The sequence below is a fragment of the Solea solea genome, chromosome 12, assembly GCF_958295425.1.
Source record: "Solea solea chromosome 12, fSolSol10.1, whole genome shotgun sequence".
Taxonomy (NCBI): domain Eukaryota; kingdom Metazoa; phylum Chordata; class Actinopteri; order Pleuronectiformes; family Soleidae; genus Solea; species Solea solea.
In genome coordinates this window covers 19,879,665-19,894,713 of record NC_081145.1, presented here as the reverse complement: position 1 = coordinate 19,894,713, position 15,049 = coordinate 19,879,665, and the positions used below count along the sequence as shown (strand labels likewise).

At 41.0% G+C, this 15,049-nt stretch overlaps 2 protein-coding genes across 2 annotated transcripts in view; both read right to left on the bottom strand.

Annotated features, from left to right (window-relative positions):
• The window catches only part of LOC131469481 (troponin I, fast skeletal muscle-like), a 145,771-nt gene that overhangs the window by 91,768 nt on the left and 38,954 nt on the right, over window positions 1-15,049 (bottom strand). The gene's annotated exons all lie outside the window — the stretch shown is intronic.
• smpd3 (sphingomyelin phosphodiesterase 3) overlaps window positions 1-15,049 on the bottom strand; it is a 51,167-nt gene that overhangs the window by 16,491 nt on the left and 19,627 nt on the right. Inside the window, exons 2-4 of the mRNA XM_058644424.1 lie at window positions 9,939-10,642; window positions 7,741-7,992; window positions 6,648-7,602 (exon numbers count right to left, since the gene is read on the bottom strand). Of these exons, the coding sequence (XP_058500407.1) occupies window positions 6,648-7,602; window positions 7,741-7,992; window positions 9,939-10,240 (1,509 nt within the window). The 5' untranslated portion in view covers window positions 10,241-10,642. The remainder of the gene's footprint in view (window positions 1-6,647; window positions 7,603-7,740; window positions 7,993-9,938; window positions 10,643-15,049) is intronic.

Below are 15,049 nucleotides of genomic sequence, written 5' to 3'. Positions count from 1 at the left end.
TGATTTTAATATTAGACGAGTACAGTACATAGGCCAAAGAGCAAAGCCTCACATTTCCCACTGAAGACGTGAAACACTCATTTATTTGCTCTTAATGGAATGAGTATTTTGTGAAATGTATGCAATGCATTATACATCATTGTTTTGTATGTCAAATCAGTGCATGCGAGATGTACTGGTTTGTCGAGACCACGTATCTCTTAATGCATCTCCTAGTCTAAAGTACAGTAGTTTTATGGGGTTTGGAAATTAATCACATTTGTAATAATCCACCTCGTAAAAGCGTGTAACGTTTGGCCTATTTCAAAAATAACTGCTCTTTCACCCAGTATCTATCATGTTGTTGTTTGCTGTCCCATTAATGGTTTTTTCAGACCAACCAAACCCAGTGTAATGTGGTCATTTGGAGCTTTAAAGACACTGCTAAGTCTCTTATCTCTGGAGAGCAAAGCCATTGTTATCTAACTCCTTTCTGAGCCATTTCCCAAAGTGTTAAATTACTACTACAACTATTAATATACTAAGTGTAATTAAAACCATAAATGTTCGAAACAGCGTCGAGCTGCGATGAAGTTATAAAAGCAATATTGCAGCCCATATTTGTTTTTGGTACATGACTTTTATTCTTTCGTTGCTTTTTTATGTCGCAGTTTGAGTAAATCTGACCACAGGGGCCATTAAAATGTCATCTAATCATCTCATCTTTTCTTTCTGCCTATCCCCCTGACTCTGTATTCATTACTTTCCTTTCTGTTGCTCCTTCTCTCTCTCCCTCTTCCTTCCTTCCTGCCTGCTATTGTCTCCAGCTGTATGCCAGACTCTGTATGAATTTTTCAGGGGCTTATCTGTGCTTCAATAGGTGTGTGTTTGAAATTGAATAAAAAGGAGTGAGGGGGGAACCTAATGTGTTTTGCCACGGACGAGACCGGGACTTCTATTGTGCTCATAACGTCCGATGTATGCAGAAGATAAAGCTCCTAATAAATCTGTTGAAGCTCTGTGCAGTGATGACAGAAGAAGCCCAGAGTGGAGGCGATTTGTGAGCAAATGAGCTTCTGAATGAGTGGAAAAAACTAAAAATCAACGGTTAATGACTGCATTTCTTCAAAAAGCGCAAACGACTCGGAATGCAGGATACTGTATGTCTCAAGACACTTTACAAGCCACTGGGTGAGAACTGAGCGGAGCTGAAAATGAACCGTGAGAGGTGATTTCACATCGGAAGCCGTTTTTTTAAAAAGCCGTATTATGCCGGTGCTGTAACTAATTACCTTAACTTCATCAGAGGAGGGCTGAGTCAATCTTCACCCTGCATTACTCGCATGAGTTTGATCGCTTCACTTCAAAACCAAGCAGTCAAATTATTGTGATGACAGTCAGACAGCGGAAAAGCAGCGGGATGACACACAAGGGGTTTGACTGTCATTTCCACATGAAAGCATGAAAGCAGACATTTTTCCTTTTCTTTTTCTTTGCTTTTCTTCTCCAGGAGACACAGTTTAGCTGAGGGTGTCGGACTTTGACAGACATTATACTTGTAGTTTGTGATTGGATTTGTTATCCAAACCTGAAGAAGAAAGAAAGTGCATGCAACAGAGTTTCCTCTTTATGACACACTGTCCATCACAGAACTGGTTCTAAGTCATTTGGGCCAGTTTCGGGTCCAGTGTCAATGTATTTGTATTAACTGTAAGCTCAGTTCCAAGTCTGATATAAAGTTTAGCCCAATAATGTGCGACAGACTCATCTACCACTGTGCTTGTTCACTCATGAATACATGTCATTTCAGGGTGAAGCATTTTCTGTCTTTTGTTGCTTTTGATCTCGGCGTTTTTCTTACTGCTCTTGAAATCTGTGCATTGTGTTGTACATTAATGCTCTACGTTGTCATGGAAACATGCACCATCCGTGGTCTGTGGTATGTATGCTCTGCTTCTCTGCTCCCATTCCTTCTTACCAACACCTGTTGTTCAAGCATCACAGGTGTACAATTCTGTACTGTAATTCAAATATTCGGAGTGGACTGTGCAAGGTCTGTTTTCAGTGGAACAAAACAGACTGTATTTAATGCAGTTTTAAGCTTTCTAAATGTTTCATTTTGAATGTTTTTCCATTATTCTGACCCAAGTTGACTTACAGAAGTGAACAGAAATGGACCCTTAAAGTTGGAAGATAACAACGTTATTTATATAACCAACTATTAATGAACTTGGTGCGTTGTTATTATTAAAAATACATTGTGGTACATTTACATTTAAGCGACTTACAAGAGAGGAATAAGCTACATAAAGGAAGTCTTTGGAAAGAAATCCACTAGATAGGAACAGTGGACTGACAGAGGGTGAGATCGTGCAGGGGAGGGGGTAAAGGTAAGTGCTAGGACAGAAGATGCTCTTGGAAGAGCTGGGTCTTCAAGAGCTTCTTGAAGAAAAACGCCCCTGTTCTGGTAGCGCTCGGTAGGTCATGACGATGACGATGCCTCTGGTGTTTAATGCCGTTTTGCAATAAGGTCTCTTTGGCATTGGGAACACAGCAAAGCAATTTGTAATTTCAATAAACTGAATTGACCCCGATGGTGAACAAAGGTCCTTTTGGTCATTAATGGTCAGAAGTAGATTTTTTTTTTTGGGGGGGGATTCTCCAATTGATTTCTTTTGTATTCATCCTAAAATTGAGTGTGTCCCTGTTTAGAAGCCTAATCCGTGATGCATTTGGACACACACACACACACACACACACGCACACGCACGCACATGCACACTTCAGCCATGCACTTAGCAGTTTGAAATAATTATAAGAGGATAAATGTTGAGACTGAAAAGCTTTAATTATGGAGCCAGCACTGCATGGCTCTCTCTTTAGGGAAACGTTTTTTAATTAATATTCTATCTCTGCCCTAGTATGTACTCACTCACTCACTCACTCACTCACTCACTCAACTCAACTTTTGAAGAGAGCTTCATCGACATGGTAAATGGTTATGGTGGAAGTCGTTTGGGCAACGTAGTGATTTTGTAGTAGCATGCAGTTCATGGGGAATAAAAGTCAAAACAAACCGACACCGAAATAATATAATAACGGGAAAATATGAGATGCTGAACAGAACGTTTGCCAGACTGAAACATGACATGTCAGTGACTTTCAACGTAAAATGTCTGCTCTCTGCGTTTAGTATCAGCTCTTATTTTCTAAGGTTTTCTGGTAATGTAGGTCATGGCCCAAAGAAGTAGTGATTAGTTGTTAACCTTGTGATAAGGAACTTTAGTGACCCTGATGGAAATTGAGCAGCATTGACAAAGGTTTTGTTTTCCTCTCATATGGAGAAGGGAGGTTATGGAAAGGTCAACGTTAGGGTTGAGTAAGAAGGCAAAGATTAATTGTGGGTCAGCTCTCTGTCCTCTTCCCACCTCACATTTCGCTGTGCTGCATAAAGACATATTAATGTGCATTAGCACTGTAGGGATATAAATCGTTCTGAATTAGATAGAGTTGGGCATGAACATGGTACTGATTCATAAATCTAAGCAAATGCACATGATTCCCACCACTACAAATAGCCATCAATGGATTTCAAACACTCCTTTAATCAGTGGTTTGTTTACATGTTGTTTACAAGTAAAACTTGTCTGATATTCACTTTCTTCGGATTTCTGGGCAGTCTGTGAAAATGTTGCACGCTCTGTGCTGTGATATGAAGGATCACCACTTTAACAATGACTGCTGACTTTGCATCCCTGTTTGTGTTTGAGATGAAAGAACACACGCGGTGTGAACATCAGGTACATCAAATGAAAAGTGCATCTAACGAGAAACATCCCAGATGGCGGTGAAGTGCGTCTGTTGTTTGGTGGTAATGAGTGAGGATGACCAAAAGGTTTAATGTAGAGGAAGCGAGGGTTCAAAGTGATATGTAGCCCTGGAAAGATGCCAAGACATCTGCAGGTCAGTTTAGAGAATGACACCCTTATTTTAGGCCTGCAATGTTTAATTCACTATGTCCATCCAAAGACAACAGTCAACAGTTTCTGTTAAGAGCCTTAACAGAAACAATTAACAGGTCAACCTTGATTCAAAATCTTGATTCAAGATTGAAAATGAATCTCCTTCCTCACAATGGCTGTTTAATGACACATATGCAAACCTGTGTTTGTAGAAAATAACACAATTGTACACACACATTCACCTCCGGCAGCTCCAGCATACCTCAATTATGGAAGCACCAATTAATCCTGACAGAATCGTGCTATCGTTTTCTTGTGTATTTGCAATAAAAATCCAGAATGATGACAGAAAAATAAAAACCTAGAAGCCAAGTATAGTATGTTAATTCTTCGTGTGTGTTGAATTAGTATGAAGAGCAGCTATGGAGGCATTAGTGTCAGTCTGAGGTGGTCAAGGTGTAGGTTACAGTTACAAATGATATCCTGGCAGTAAGGAGAATAATTTTGCTTCCATTACATTAAATAAAATTATTCCTACCCTCTCCGACCTGGGTAGTATTATAGTTTCCCTTCTCTGTCAGCTGCGAGTATAAGCAGCTTGCAGTGAAATATGTTCTTGCCAGATGGGTGACAGCCAGCTCATCAGATGGACCTGAAGTGACCTCATATATACAAAGAAGTAATGAAAGAGGAGTATTATGCTTGTAAGCTGCAGTGCTAACAGGATGAGACAGTCAGGATGTAAGCTGTGATGGGGGGGGGGGTCGGGGGTTGGTCTCTTCACTAGATCTGTATGTGCAAGGGCACGCACGCACAGCACATAAGAAAATAGATGCTCACACACAAACATGTCCACATCGACAGCATCAAGTTACATAAAGCCGATCCACCCGGCAGGAACTGGATCAGCCCCAGACTCGCATCCTCACAGCACGAGGCTGATTAATGAACTCACAGACTGTCGACACTCATCACGGGACGTGGAGTAAGGACATGCACAACTGCTGCTCACTTCACCCTGAATCATTGCGCCTTTGTCTGTGCACTACACTTCTAGTCACCAAAACTGTGCTGCGTGCACAACGCAAACCACACAAAAAACAACACATTTAACCCCGAAGGCGGAGCTAAACACGGGTATAGGAATCTCGCCACTCGTGATGGTGTCCGTGCAGTACACCCATCTTGCTTCTTGGGACTATGAAAGTGTCATGTAATATATCTACAGTATCTTAATGCTGAGGTTGTTTAATGGACGCTATAACTTAGTGCTCATACTGCGGCTTCTGACTGTAATGTAGTGCAACAGTAAAGCATCCATAAATAATGACATGTTCTGGATTTTACAGAACTTTACAGACCTAATACATGTGGTGCTTTCCTGCCGTGTAATAGTCATGCACTTGAGTACATCAAGTCATTCCAAATACAAACCCCTGTGGTCACTCCAACAATTCTAAAAAATTAAATGTATGCCCAGTGTAGTTCCCCTGGTTGCTTGGGGGCCCTATGCATTCGCATAGTCCTCATAATATAGCAAGAAACGGCTATGGTTTCCATTTTGCAATGTGATACTACAGCTTGTAGACTGTTGGTTGGAAGAAGAAAAGAGAATATGAGCCCATGACTTTGGGCTCTAAGTTGTGGTTAACATGCTGCTTACTATTTCCCCGATCTATAATCAGCTGAATTATAAATAATTCCATATAACAGAAAATAGAAATAACAATCTATCAATAGTTTAAATGACAAACAAATCAAGATATAATCTGAGCGACTGACGGGGACGAGGGATGAGCATTATATGGATATGTTCATTTTAACACATTATACTTGAATAATCTGCTCGTATTTGATTGTGTTTTTTTCAGTACTTTGTTAACATGTGTGTCACACTGTATTGTACAAAATGACATGTATTTTATTTGTAGTTCTTCCACACAGCAGCACACACTGTGGTGTTAGAGGCATGATCTGTAATAACTGTGGTGTGTGCGATCACCACAGTGACAGACGCATGTACAGGTCAATGGATGTGGGTGTAAGTGAGTTAATTTGCCAAGTGCTCTGCGCAATCTGTGGATTCGCCATCCCACCAGCATTGTGGGTAATAACAGAGCGAGTAGACGCTGATGATCAGAGGTGAGAATCACAATCTGATTGGTGAAAGATTTTTTTTTTCCCCTCGCATGCCTTACCATATTACACACACACTCATTTTTGCAAGTGTAGAAGTTAATTTAGTAAAAATAGACTTAAAGGACAGATTCAATTACCACCTTGCCAAAGTTACACATGGGGGCATCAGAAATTACAGGAAAAAGCCACAGTGTGCTGTGGAGGAAGCATATAATCAGACACGGTGACATTTAGCTTAAATTCTGCTCAATTTGAAAAGAAATGAAGAGTCCACCTGAAATTTGACTTTGGGGTCTTTGACAGTTTTGTGTGATTATTCTTTTGTTACTTTCCTGTCTGTATAGTGGTTGTTTTATAATGGTTTATACCAATTAATTTCTTCCTGGAAATGAGCTGTTAACCTTTCAATATTAGGCTGAAAATGCTAAACGTGCTTTGCTGAATTTGGACTAAAATGTATGTTTGCATTATGTCTTGGCTGGGCAAAGTGACATACCGGACTTTTGTTGCCAATGCCAGGATGACAGATTATACAGGATAAAGTAAAATTAAAGTGAAACAGCTGACCTTTGCAAACAGTGCCCCCTTGGCTGCCAATGCATCCTCTCCTCTTCCATTGGGATAGCACTCATACCGTGCATCCAGAATTGGGTAGCGGCTGGCCAGCATCAGCCCACTGTTCAGGAATTTGAACATGGAGCAGCATCCTTTCCAGCCATAACGGCCAACATCGCTCAGGATGTATGGGAAGTAGCGATGCAGCTGCCTCAGCAGTCTAGTTGTCGATCCATGGTCAAACACTTCCTGCAGAGCCAGGAAATCCAAATTTGCAGGGAAAAAGGCAGAGATCTCATGATCGAACGTCTCATCACCTTGGCGGCGTTTTCGTCCTGGGCGCTTGAAGATTGATGTGCGAGGAACGTGGGTGAGAGTATTGTTAGAAGTTATCCCTACTCCAGTGTCACCTCCATGGTAACGTGAAAGGGACTCCCTGGACGCAGTCATGCTGCTTGTGTCTCCTCCTGCCTGATCCCCAGCTCGATGGTTCCCTGTTTCGGCCTCTTCTTCCTGTGGGTCTGGTTCTGGTGCACTGATGCTGATTTGAACCCCTGAGGTGTGAAGTGGGCAGTCTGTGGAGGGTTTTGCCTGGGTCCCTTCACCATGCATGGGACAGTCATGATGGCCAGGGACAGGCTGATGCCCTGTGGAATGCATGGGGCAGTCTGTAGCCTCTCCTGAGGTGTGAACTGGACAGTCTGAGTTGTTGTTAGTCCCTGTTGGGTGGAGTTGGCAGTCTGCCGTGGTGTCTCCATCTGAGTGAAGGGGGCATCCAAAGGAGCCCTGGTCTCCTACAGCAGGGTGAACAGGGCAGTCGGTAGCACCTGAGGGGTGAATAGGGCACTCAGTGAGCGGTTCAGTTTCAGTGTCGGCCGGGCCATTGGTGGTGTGTGTTTGGTCTGGACGGTGGTCTAAGGAGGAGGTACGACGGAAACCTGTGGCAAGGCTGCTGAAGGATGCCGCACTGATGAATGAAGCAGAAATAAAGAGGTAAGGAAAGAAAGAAAGAAATGTGTCATATTGCTGGAGGAGATTACAGCATGTATTTATTAATTCATTAATGAATATAAGCAGAAGGAGCCCAGGTGGAAGCCTTCCTCACCTGATGGAAGTGTTGGTGGGTGAGTCAATGTAAATTTTTATTTGAGGGCGGCTGGCACCATTGCGGATCCTCTTCCCCACCTCGCGGGCTCTCCTATGGGTGTTGGACAGGTTGTTAAACCTGGCCAAGGAGTCAGGCAACAGGCATACGTTGGCACTGCAGAAACAGAAGCTCCTGCCCTGTGGCCGCCATTCCCCAATACCTATGCCACCCGGCCCTGCCTGGCCCTGCTCGGCCTGGTGTTTGTCCGGTCTGCACAAGGTAAGAGAGCGATGTTATACAATATCACTTCAGAACACATCATTATTCACTTCCTTGTTGAGCAACATGAGAAGATTAGTATCACTGCATGGTATGTCTAGATTACCTGCTAGCTGCTAAAAGCAGCAATCTGGACACCTTCCTTTTTTTTTTATTTTTATTTTTTTTTTTTTTTAATATTTTTATTGAGAAATATGGCACATTTGGAAAAACAGCACTATAAGCCACAGTTGTGAAAACAGAAAAAAAAAAAAAAAAAATGCTTGTAATGTAATGTGCATCACAAAGGAGTAGTAAAAGAACCATATTACTTTTTTGGTTTTTTTCCCCTCCCTCAAAGTGAACAAAATCCAAACAAATATTCATAAAACTTATACATTTTTTATAAAAAACAAAAGGAGAAAATGAAAAATAAATAAATAAATAAACTAACACAAAACATAATCAAACTAACTACCTACAGGGGGATCCGTCAATCGAGAGATCTGGACACCTTCCTACACAGCTGCTCAGGAAATGATACCAGAGTTGATCTTTATAATGGACTGTTTATAAAAAGGGCCAAATGGCAGCATAGTGGTTAACACTGTTGCCCAGCGTGGGTTTTCTGGCTTCCTCCTACAGTCCAAAAACGTACAGAGGTTAAATGGACACGCTAAACTGTCGTAGGTGTGACTGTGAGAGTAAATGGTTGTTTGTGTGTATGTGTTGGCCCTGTGATGGGCTGGCAACCTTTCCAAGGGTTACCCCAACTTTCGTCCCCCGTCACCAGGGATTGACACCAGCAGTCCTGTGTCCTCATGTGGAGGATAGATGGCTATGGATATGGCAGATAATGGATGGATGGATGGATATAAAAAGTGGATGTACTCTACTGGATTTACTGGCCGAGGAAAACTTGGAAGAATTAATTTAATAGCCACTAGGGGTCGGCTCGATTGGTTGCAAAAAGAAGTAATTCAAATGGAAAAATGAGCCTGCTTCTCACTTGACATACAGTTCAGCGTCAATAAATCTTCAACAGCACATGATATCAATCTTGCAATTTATGTTCCCATTTAGTGAAAAGTGGACAATAAAGCATGACATGAGTGGACACCAGTAAATTGCAGTTGACGTCGCTGATCTTCCACTTGCAAAAACATGGCCCGGGAAAAATGGTGAAAGTCACTGCCCATTACCACTTGATCTTTACTAAGCTACTAATTTAACCTGCTGCTAGTTACAGTATTTTTGCAATAATGTAACCATAGCTGCATCTCTGAAAGCATAGTTAGAAAGCAGTTTATATGGTTCTTATTTATCCCTTAGATGTTAGATGCTATATTCTTTTTTTCCTTTAATGTCATAAAGTTTTTCCACCCACACAGAATTACAAATGCAGATAATGAAGAAAACATCTACTACAGATTTACACTGTGGTTTACCAGGGAGTTGCTGTATGAGAGTGCTGCTCTTCCACAGCAAACGGAGCCAATCGCAATATTTCAAAGTTTGTGGTTATGGTGAGGAGCCACATACACCCGCTGAAAAATGATTGAGCCAAGCAGCTGGATGCCACACCAATGGGTAAACCTCTTGAAATCCTCAAAAAAAACATGTGAATTACAAGGTTTCAAAATATCAAATGAAGCTTGACTATGCAATATATGGCCTGTATCACCCATTTCAAATTTAAATGCATCGTAGCATGCTGTTTCCAGTAAAGCCAATTTTGACGTGTCATACAAGTTCATATTGATGCTCGGGTGAAAGAACATTATCTTAAACACCTAAAGGAGGTCACTCCAATCTAAACTAACAGCATTTATTGTGTATTTCCTACCAGCCACCTCAAATATGACATTTTTAAACCATTAATAAACCATCAAGTGTGCCGATTATTTGCAATGAAATAGATAAGCAAGATAGGAATGACATGATCATTGAACGCTAACCTGTGGTAGGTGTACAGGTAAGGCTGACGAATGGCCTGCAGAGGAGCCCAGATGATGAAGCCCAGGAGGGCAAAAGGCAGGGAGGTGAGGAGTAGGAGCAGATACAGGGGCGCAGAGATCAGGACACAGAAGGTGAGGAAGGAGCAAGGGTCTTGGGAGCGCTGGCGCTTCTCCAGGGAGGTGGCCACACATGAGGCCAGGAGGCGGTCCAGTAGCCAGTAGCAAGGGAACACCAAGCTCCACGATAAGCCATCCAGGAAGTGCAGACAGGCACTGGAATAAGGGGTGGTGTGGAGGACCATGTCTTTCCTTCTTTCTCTCTCTCTTTCTTCTTCTGTCACTTTCTCCTCACCTCGCACACAGCGTCCATAAACGTTTTAGTGCAGATCTGTATCTCTGTAAACAATTTTAAAATAGTAATAAATAATAAACCCAACTTAAGTGTAGATCCTCCCCCTCTTTGGAGAAAGCTACACTACATGGTTTGGGTCATTTCTCATCTTCACAGGCAAGCTCGTTTAAGTCTGACTTTCCCTTCCTCAACAATGACACCTTCTACAGTACGGGACAAGGAGCAAAGACTGGGGCCACAGTGGGGTTGCCATAGTGAGAGATTTTCCCTTGACAGTGGATCTATGATTGTGAGGACTCGAGCAACCACTTCACGAGGGTTCCATCTTCAAACGTCACCATTTCCTCACGACCTGGAGAAGTTGAGTTTGGTAGAAGAATAGAGAGGAAACCAAAGGAGGGGGAGAGGAGGGGAGAAAAAACAGATTAGTGATTAACTTGCTCTGATGAAAGCATGCATGGTGAATGCAGTTCAGAAATGTAACAAATAAACCAAATGTGCAAATACACAGAGAAAACAGTTGCGTTTTGGTTTGTCTTCTGAATTTGATCAAAACTGACATTATGGTAATAATATCTTTTTTTTATTGTATATATATATATATATATATATATATATATAATATTATATTATTTGGTACATTATAATGATATGGAGGAATTACATTAGCCTACTGTGTATCACACACATAATATATTGTAATATTTAACCTCATGCTGTACATATGCTGTCATTTACTGACACTATGCTTAACTGCCATCGTTGCATTTCAGAGACTGAATTAAATGTAAAAACAAGCCACCAAGTAAAAACTAAAATCAAAAACAAGCTTGTATACCCACAGTGCAACTAGAAAATATGTTTTCATGCATTATTAATAATTATGTGAAACATTCTAAAGCATATTTATATGGTAAGTCCAATTTCAGCCACAGCTCAATACAACATTATAGTACACTGTACAGTATCTAAGCTTCCTAGCCTGCTGGCCAAATGAGATAATATGAATCAAGTTGTACGCCTCTGAAGGTACTAATTAGCCTTTAATAATGCATCAGGTTAGGTTGTCTTAATACAAGGCCTGTTATAGACTACTGTGTGTGTAGTCGAGCTATGAAGTTGATAATGAAGTTGGTAAATACAAGTCAAGGCCACCATCCATGCATAATAATCAAGATAAAATGGAAAAGGAATCAGGCAGAGATTGTTCACAGAGTCCAAAAAAAACAGTAGTTTGTTTGCATATTTTCCGAGTAATTATTAAACCTGATATAGTACAACATATTTCTCACAACGTATTGTGAAAAAGTGTCCAACTGCAAATTTATGTTTGCAGTGAATGAACAAAAATGCCCCAAAACACAGTGAAAATAAACAGTAGTGTAACAACAACACTGTTCTGCACAAGTCACAAAAATACAAGCATTTGTTCATAATAAATTATCCGCCGACATACGTTGATGTGTCAAGTATCAGTTGTGTCACAGTGCAGTAATTACCAGCACCGAGAAATTAATCTAAACAGTGTTTTTTCGCCCTCATTCTGCTCAACGATCACTATGCAATTCTGTGGGGAACAGTGAAAGATTGAGTGAGGTTGGACAGAGCACTATATCCCACCAGAATGAATAAGTAATGGATTGATTCATTCATTCATGTCAATAGGTAGTGTTGGCACAAAGATGTTAGGGCCAAGGCTGACCTCAGTCTAACCCCACTCACTCCACAGGGACCGAATGGTTCATCAATCTCATGCGTTTAAATGAACGCACCATCGACAGCACACTGGAACGACTTGATATAAGCCATCAAATCACAGAGGAAGCTCACATGTGTTACACATGCATGTCAGACACAGCTTATGATCCCCTTCAAAAGAACACCAGCGTGCCAGTGTAGTTTTCTTTCTTCTAAAAAGGAGAATCTTTTGTACGACAGGCTCGTCCTCATAAAAAGCGCAACAATAACTCTGGCCTCCACCTCCATTATAGAAGTCCTCTCCTGTTCTGTCTCAAATTTACCATAATGGTTTATGTCATTTAGCGAGGCGATAGACTCGTCATCTGCTACTGAGTGATTTTGTGATGTCGTGGTCGACCGGGCGAGAGATGAAGAGATGACCTGCTGACTCATCACTGGGCCTGAATAGCATGCTGAAACGCTCCCAGCTGACTGACAGACTGACAGACGGACTGTTTCACTGTCTGGACAGCTTTCTGACTTGACGTGTGAGTGTTTGGATGAGCAGCAGGTCGACAGACAGTGCTTTGAACTGGAGGTACTTGGGATTGAGGACATGACCTGCGCTAACTATACATTTATCACCGTGGTTGCCATCGAGTTCAAACTTCGGGAGCAATTTTAGCATAAAGCAGGAGGCAGCCAGGCCCGGAGAGAAATTATGTGAATAATGAATTAACTAAAGGAAGCAAACAGAAGGCTTACTTCCCTGCATAAGCTCTAATCCAGACAGATTCACTCATTGCTCCACTGCCTGGCATTTAAGCTGCAATTTGCTGCCTTTCCTCGTCATTATGAGCTATTTGTGGCTCACTTTATTTGGTTTCATGAAAAACAAGTAATGTTTCAAAATACATCTCTGTTCCAAATCGCTCTCATTTCGACTCTTCTTGTGACTTGGACTGCAGTTTTTTTTCCCTTATGTTGGCATAAGTCAGTTACCACAGAGTGCTGCACCCCTTTCAAAATGAAGCTGTCAAAAAGCATTTCAAGCAAATAACGAAGGTGAAAAAATTATTATGGTCAGCTACACAATTGATTATTTGTTATTTGTTTTAAGTTGACATTGATTGTTGAAAATATGTTGTTTTCTAACAATAAACTGAAAGAATTATGCCTGTCGGATCACTACTACTACTAGTACTACTACTAATCTATAATTTGATGTAAAACCACTTTCAAATCAAGTACATTGTTCAGACTCACACATTAAACAGGCTTCACTCAAAATGGCTCCCTTACATTCTGAGAGAAGCCAACAAACAACCTGAACAAAAGTTAAATGTCGGCAGATTTGTGTTTTCTAGCTATGAGCCAACTCCTCCTCCTGCTGCTGCTGCTGCTGCTGGATCCAGGAGTGCGGGCCCTGTTTTACATGATGAGAATTCACGGTTAGTGGCCAGCATCAATACAGTCGCGTGATGAGTGGCGCTTTAATCAGAGGGAAGTGTGGGAGTTTGTCTCATGACCAAAAACAGTGACACTGGGTGAAACTGACCTTTCACTCAGTTCCATACAAACAGACTGAAACTAAATATGATATGTGACACATTATGGAAGACATAAGCTTTCTTTAATTCCCCTCCATGAAGGGAAATGGAGTTCATGATGTTATAAATATTGTTATTGTTATTATTATAATTATATGTTATAATATTAACAATCAACATAGAGACGTGTACTGTAACACCTCGAGGTGGAAAGAGTACTTAAATAGTCTACTCAAGGAAAAGGACCACTATTTTGATAACATTGTACTTAAGTACAAGTAAAAGTACTGGTCTGAAAATGTATTCGAAAATAAAAGTAGCTTGTTTAAAATTAAGTAAAAGTTACTTTTTTAACAAGGTTGTGGTTCTTTATTGTGTCTTTTTACAAGGGGACACAAATCTCACATGAATTGTTTTAATTAAAGGCAAAACTTTACAAACGTAAGTGCTGACAAAATAAAATACGTAAACACATTTCAGTCAAAATGCTTAAACTTCCTCACTCACAGAGGGACCTTAATTAGCGCCAATTCACCTGTCCTCATCATTCCCTGCCAAAGTTTCTGGTGCGTGATTTATTTATTTATCCATTAATTTATTTTTTAATTCAGGCCAACATGTTTTTTTACTCAGTAACAGATTAAAATGTAGCACAGTACAGTACTTCCAAAAAATCCTTAATTAAAAATGACCTTAAAAGTTTAATAATTCACAAAAAACCTACTCAATTACAGTAAGACGAGTAAATGTAATGGATTACTTTCCACCTCTGGTAGCAACAGAGCATTTAAACACAGGTAGCCAACAACACTTCCAGGTCTCTAATCACACACAACAAACACACCGAGTAAATGATGCACACCTCGCTGCACAATGATAAGCTCATTAGACCCACAGCTCGGCAACCGGGAAGGCAGTCATAAATGACTGTGTTGGCCTCGGAACTATAGTCTGTTTAAGTTTTCCTAAAGAACTGTTCCATCATCTCTCACTCACAATCAATACTGTCTGTCTAGATAGACAGGAGGGAAAAAAAACCTCTGTGTGTGTGTGTGTGTGGGAGAGTGCACGTGTGTTTCTTCTGCAAGTGTGTGTACCATCTCTGTATTTGTGTGAGTCTGTCCGTCAGTGTGTTCGACTTCCACAGAGGATAATAGTGATCAATGCCACACTTTTGTTATGTGCAACAGAGGAATACAGCGCTGAGCTGCACACACAAGCGCACACCCACATTCACACACAGAGACAGCTGAGAAATCAATCCTAAGAGAGTAGTGATAACACAAAATATGCCAAGTGGGAGATGTCATTTTTCTCTTACATTTTTTTTTATGTCTTCTTCTCTTTTAATTCCTCATCTATTTCTCTCCTTTCTTTTGTTTCTCTCAGTTAATTCAGCAAATGCCACATACTGAACACATGTGAGCACACACACACACACACACACACACACACACACACCTGCACTCACAGAAAGGCCAGTGATGTCACTCTGCTCTCTACATGCTCTAGTGAGTTCTGTTGTCATG